At 33.9% G+C, this 6337-nt stretch overlaps 1 protein-coding gene across 2 annotated transcripts; it reads left to right on the top strand.

Moving 5' to 3' along the window:
• The first annotated feature begins 208 nt into the window (after nt 1-208).
• On the top strand, nt 209-5375 carry LOC128679547 (uncharacterized). Of its 2 annotated transcripts, none has more exons than XM_053761856.1 (7): nt 209-329; nt 632-834; nt 928-1290; nt 1565-1715; nt 2123-2273; nt 2759-2892; nt 3620-5375. In XM_053761856.1, exons 1-7 carry the CDS (start codon nt 224-226, stop codon nt 3763-3765), a joined length of 1254 nt encoding a protein of 417 aa, XP_053617831.1. In that variant the 5' UTR covers nt 209-223; the 3' UTR covers nt 3766-5375. The 2 variants fall into 2 exon arrangements, with proteins under 2 accessions (XP_053617831.1, XP_053617830.1); XM_053761855.2 differs by having other exon boundaries at nt 233-512.
• The last annotated feature ends 962 nt before the right edge of the window (nt 5376-6337 follow it).

Here is a 6337-nt window from a genome sequence, read left to right as displayed (position 1 = left end):
AACATAATTATATTTTAATAGTATTTTATTCAACAATAATTCAGTTTCGGTGAATACTTTTAAGCTAAGTACATACCTTTATAAAAACAAAATATATATTAATTTTGTTAACGACTGTACTTTTGACAATAATTCACGCCTTCTATTATCGAATAGCCGTCAAATTTAAAGTACTTTAAAAGTATGACATGCAACATGAGTACATTTTGCTATTCGACGATAGATGGCGTTATTTCAAATCAAAATAGTTAAAAAGCTTTTAAGACTAATTTGTTCTTTTATTTTGATTTTTTCGTATCTGCACTTATTACTATGTAGGTATCCTATATGTAAGTATTATATTAGAGATGAAAATGCTTGTAATTTTATACTAAATTAGCTAATTTCAAACATGAGCAAAGGTATTTACCATTGGAAACTTGGAGATGTTGCACTGGCCAGGATGTGTCAAAAAGTTTATGCCAAAGTTCAAGTCGTAAGGGATGAAAAGGGCTTATTTTATGACTGGAAAGGTAATCAATTACTATCACAATTGTAAAACATCTATTCTTGATCTATTTTACTAAAATACACAATGTAATACCTACTTGTACAAATCTTCAATATTTAAAGTTATCAAATTATTAACTAGTTCTAGGCATCACGGCAGATGAAGATGGCAACCTTCAGGTTACCAAAGAGCTCTGCTACTACACTGAAACCTGTCGTACGAAGCACAGACTGTGGTTACCATACACTTGTCTCCATCTGGCTGAACGATCCCGTCCGTTTTACGGGGTTGATAAACTTTCCCCACAAAAGCCAACAAAACAAAGTAATACTACTCCTAGAAAGGTAAATGACAAAACATCTGGACAGTTTTATTTCGATAAATAAATTCAATTTGTTAATATTCAGTAAAATAACAAATTATTTTAATATTTCCAGAGGAAATTCAAAGAGGATCACACGCTGCCCCTCTGTGTAAAGCCAAGTAACAGAGCTCCGGACCTCAACATCACATATGACAAGACACACACTCCCTTAAAACAGGGCCGATATGAGAATGCCTTCAATGAATTTGTCCGGCAGGGAAAGGAAATGTTATTTGACCATTTCTATTATTTATTAAAGAACAACATTGAAGAGAATGAAGATATTTTAGATTACTTGATGAATGTAGATGCAAGTACGGAGGATAAGTTTGAAGCGGTGATAAAGAATATTGTTACTTTGAAGGAGGTTGAGAATTATTTGCATCAATGCTGGAGGTACAATTTCGTTCATAAGGCAGAGAAGGATTCTAACTCTGTAAGTAACCAAACAATTTCTTGACTTAATTCAATTCACTTTATCCATGGTAAATACAGGTTACATAGCACAATATGGAACCATAGTTGGGTGCTACAATTTTTAAAAACTTAAATATTATAAAACTTAAAAACTTACCTAATTTGAAATAAGATTACAGGGTAGGTTATAATTATTACCTTTAAAAATTTATTTGCAATGATCTTTTACAATTTTAAGTAAATGATTTTAAATTTCTTATGAATAAAACATGACATCAATAAAATTATTTCAGAATGACACCTCCCCAGTAAAAGCAGCTATAACCCTCCACATTTCTTGGTGTCTGGTGTGCGGGCTCGACACTAACAGACTGCGGGAATGTACCAACTGTCCGGCGTCGTACCATTTGTCGTGCAGGCGGGAATGGCTCCTCACTATCATACGTGGGTATTCAGATATTTTGCTTCACGCCTTTATATTTTCAAATTTGGAACTTTTTTTTGTTTTTAATACCGCCCAGAGATTTTTGGAAGATGGAAGGACCTATTGTGTGTGAACATTAGCTTAGACTCAACAAGTCTTTTAGGTCTCACACTCTCGTCAAAAGTAGTTAAACTTGGAAAAACATGCATATTCAGTATAAAAATATCTATATAAGTTAATTGCACCCTCTTAGTTCTTTTCTTTCTCTTTTCACCCAAAGGTTGACTGGAAGAAATTCCATTTGCGATTAGTTTATTTTAAATACCTAGTACAAAAATCCATCTCTGGTAGTTTTGAGTTTGTTCATACAGACAGTTGTTGTACTTCTTACATAGGGACTTCTCTTTTATGTAAGAATAATTTCCAGACCGCAAGAACCCTCCCCAAAAGGCGCCAAAGCAGGTGACTCTAGTGGAGAAGATACTTTCCAGTACTAGAACTATTTGTTCAGTGAAGAAGAATGACAATAAGGAGAATCTCGACTTATGTCCCAGTTGCATGTGGGGGCCGAAAGTTGGGTATGTAATTTGTGACATTTGTTAAAAACCACGTTTACTTTTCAAGTGGCGGCGGCGTGCGCCCGCCATAAAAAAAAAATCTAATCCAAAATTTTAAATCAGCCATGCACTTTATGTACGGTAAGTCCTTCTGGCATGATAGGGACCAACACTGTTTAATGGATTTCTTTCCGTTCCGAAATGCCAGTAGTTAGTAGTAATAATTAGTTAGTAGAAATAATACTATTCTATAAGTTTGTGAAGATGTATGTATGTTTACTACACTTTCACGCAAAATCTACTGGGTAGAATATAACCTGGAATAACACGTACTTTTTATCCCGTAATTCCCACGGAAGCGAAGCCCCGGTGAAAAAGTGTCTTGAAATGGTTTAATTTTGAATACATTAAGTTCCATTACGTTATATTGGGTTCCAGTGCTCAATTGGGATTCTATCTGATTCCATTGTACTCTTATTGGGTTCCATTGTTTTTCTGTTTTCCAGTTACGACGACGTGGTGTGGCACAAGCTAGGCACGTGTTCGTGGTGGCCGGCGAAAGTGCTGCCGCCCGGCGCCGTGCCTTCTTGTCTGCTGGCCAAATCCCACTCCGCGCACCAGTGGCCTTTGAGATATTATGGTATGTCCAGCTTAAAATGTCACATTTACAGCCACTAGATGGCGCTGTTTGTCAATCATGTCAATTGACGGCTAACGGTCGGTTGTATAATTTCTTTTATCTATGGTTGTATCCCAGCCAAATATTCAAAATTGTTACGCCGGCTCCGCGATATTGGTAAGCTGTTCGTCAAATTTTGCGGTTTCGACATTACATTTCTGGTTTTTCCTTGCGGTAAATAAAAGTTCTCATACAAACTGCGCCATGATCATGCGTTCGCGTCGACATCTGTGTGTGTGAATCCGAGTTCCGCGATAATGTAGCGCCAAAGTTTGGCGAACTATTTGCCTATAGTTTAAAGCCGGCATAACACAACTACTAAAATCATAGCTGAAACTTTAGGTTCTTAGGAAATGTAATAGATATATACGTTATTTATGCCCGTACCTCTCCCAGCCCAGCACGGAGACATTCATAATTCGACTATAGGGGCCAAGTAAACTATATAATAACATAGCTTTTTTTATCAAATTCAAATCTCTTCATTTAATTTAGGATGATATACATCACTTATAGACGTCAAAAAATTACTTCAACTAAGTCTACTGCTGACTTCCAAAGCGCAGGTGAAGAAGCAGCGGCGCAACAAACTTCACCGCAGCCTTTTCTCCAAAGACGTCAATTAGCAAATGTAGGTCTTATATACATATATTAACAATTAACTAATATATTGGATGGATGTGGTCAGGCGCGGAGAACTATTCGTGGGGGGACATGTCTCGTATGTGCCTGTTCCTGCCGAGCCACACGGCCGCGCTACGCGGGCACAACCCGCTGCTGCAGAAAGGCGTTCTGGACGCTTGCGACGATTATATCGCTGTTTATTTGACTTAGGAAGATTCATAGTATTTATAAAAAGAAAAACATACTAGTAGCACCCTAAGTAGCTCTTTTTTGGAAACATTTTTTTTTTATTAATACTGAATTGATTACACGACCACAGTGTCGAACCGATATTATTTTGTGCAATTTTCTATACCTAAACCAACCTAGTTTTAAGGCAGATTATTTAAAGATCGTTTTTCATTTTTTGCAATTTTCTGTAAACCAAAAAATAATTTTAAGGCAGATCATTTAAAGATCGTTTTTTACGTTACCCTTTTGTGATAATTAGTTTAGTTTTGTTACAACAATGCTTTTTTGCATGACCATGTTTTTGACCAAAACTAGTAATTTTTACTTGCATGTGTATATTTATGGTGTGTTTCAAATCATGTTTCGAATCATCAACATGACTTTTTGGAAATTGTATACTTTTTAATGTTGACTAATTTGTTTTGTTGAATATTGTATTTGTTTAAAAATTTTAACATTATGTTAATCTAATTTTAAAGTAATTTTTACTCCATTACTTTAGTTCGTATTCATAACGTAATACGAATTAAAATGACAAATTTGAATATAAAATTCGCAACCACATTGGTTTTGTTTTTGACATGGAATTAGTAGGTACACAATGTACTTATTAAATCCATAGTTTTTGCAAAATGTTTCATTGGTTATTAAATCCATAGTTTTTGCAAAATGTTTCGTTGGTTCAAGTTTGCTTAGCAACCACCTATGCTCTATGCTTACTCGACCAAGTTAGTATAACTAGTAAAAATTTGCAATTGAGCAAAGACAATGACGACCTCGGTGGCGCAGTGGTAAGATTCTTGCCACTGAACCGAGAGGTCCCGGGTTCGATCCTCGGTCGGGTCATGATGGAAAATGATCTTTTTCTGATTGGCCCGGGTCTTGGATGTTTATCTATATATGTATTTGTTATAAAATATAGTATCGTTGAGTTAGTATCCCATAACACAAGTCTCGAACTTACTTTGGGGCTAGCTCAATCTGTGTGATTTGTCCTAATATATTTATTATTTATTATTATTTATTTATTTTATCTATTTACGAAGCAACATACATTAAAATTAAAAAATAAAATCATTAAAAAAACGTTTAAAAATCGATCGATCATTTTGATGTGATGCTATCGAAGGATTTAGATATAAAGATTAATTTAATTCAAATTACAAAGGACTGATATTATTATCGTAATTAAATCTATATACAATATCTTACATTTTCCATCATTGAAGTGATCCGAAGTTTTATTAATAAAATCTAAAGGTACCTACGTTCATTCGTCATTCTATAAATTCATGATCACGCCACACATATTAAATGTTTTAAATGATGTATTCATGATCACGCCACACATATTAAATGTTTTAAATGATGTATTCATGATCACGCCACACATTTTAAATGTTTTAATATGTGTGGCGTAGTGTAGCGTGCGTAGATCACGTAGACAAGAAAATAAAATACTGGCCAGTATGAAAAAAATAATTGCAGATTTACTTTTTTGAGCAGGTATGACAAAATAGGCTATATTTTGCCGCCATGTTGATTAAAATATAGCCCCAAATCAAAGGTTTTGTCAATAAAACAAATATGATAAATTATTTACATCTTTTATTTTTACGTAATAATAATACTTCTTTTAATTCAACAATTAGCAAAAGCAACATACATTTGATGTGATCGACAATAAAAAAAAATATTTTGTACTTATTTAATTATAGAAAACAAGTACAATATAACAAATGCCATGCGTACAGCCGAAATATACAATAGTAATTTTAATTGAACTTAAAAAGACATTCGGGCTGGACTATTAAAATGATTCTATTTTTTCAACATAAGCCAATGAGTGCTATTATTATTGAGGCACTTCAAAATTCCGGTGAAGTAGTGCGAAGCTGAGAATTTTCTCAGAAAATATACAGACTAACCGAAAAATACAGTACAGTCAAGTGCACATCAACTTAGTCAAATGCAATGCAAACTCGCCGCTATTACCGCGCCATAGAGGTTCATGTAGGGTAACTTGATGTGCTGTTGACTGTACATTTTTTAAACTTAAGCAAGTAGGTAAAATTATAGGTCAAATTTTATTGAAAATAAGTCATCTACTCCATTCTACTCCAAGGAAACATTGGCTGAAGATCTAATGATCTACTTTTCCCCCACCGCAAATCACGACACATTCACTGGTCTCTATGGTTTAACTCACAGACTACAATCGATACTAAGATATTTTTTAATTACATAAATTGCATCCAAGTTATACACTCCCGTCTTTTCTAACATGTACATAACAGTACTTCATGTTGGATTTTGTTGAAAATCAAATTTTAGTTCAAAGCTATACATTCCAAAGTAAAACATTTACGACTGTATTATCCTAAAGTCTATTTTAATTAATATCGCAGTAAATAAAAAAAATACATTGTTTACATTTATAACACTTACAAGAAAAAACAGAGTATTCATGTTTATTTTGTCAATGAAACTGTAATCTTATATATGAATAAGAATTTTTGTTTGAAAATATAAGTTTACCGACGTTGTCGTG

The sequence above is a fragment of the Plodia interpunctella genome, chromosome 22, assembly GCF_027563975.2.
Source record: "Plodia interpunctella isolate USDA-ARS_2022_Savannah chromosome 22, ilPloInte3.2, whole genome shotgun sequence".
NCBI lineage: Eukaryota > Metazoa > Arthropoda > Insecta > Lepidoptera > Pyralidae > Plodia > Plodia interpunctella.
This window is presented reverse-complemented; position numbering and strand designations above follow the sequence as displayed.

Bases quoted from the DNA above. Each gene is read 5' to 3' on its own strand.
- LOC128679547 (XM_053761855.2), top strand. From the start codon at position 392: ATGAGCAAAGGTATTTACCATTGGAAACTTGGAGATGTTGCACTGGCC. The intron at 835-927 runs GTAAATGACAAA...TAATATTTCCAG, and splicing joins GTAATACTACTCCTAGAAAG to AGGAAATTCAAAGAGGATCA. The intron at 1,716-2,122 runs GTGGGTATTCAG...AATAATTTCCAG, and splicing joins ATGGCTCCTCACTATCATAC to ACCGCAAGAACCCTCCCCAA.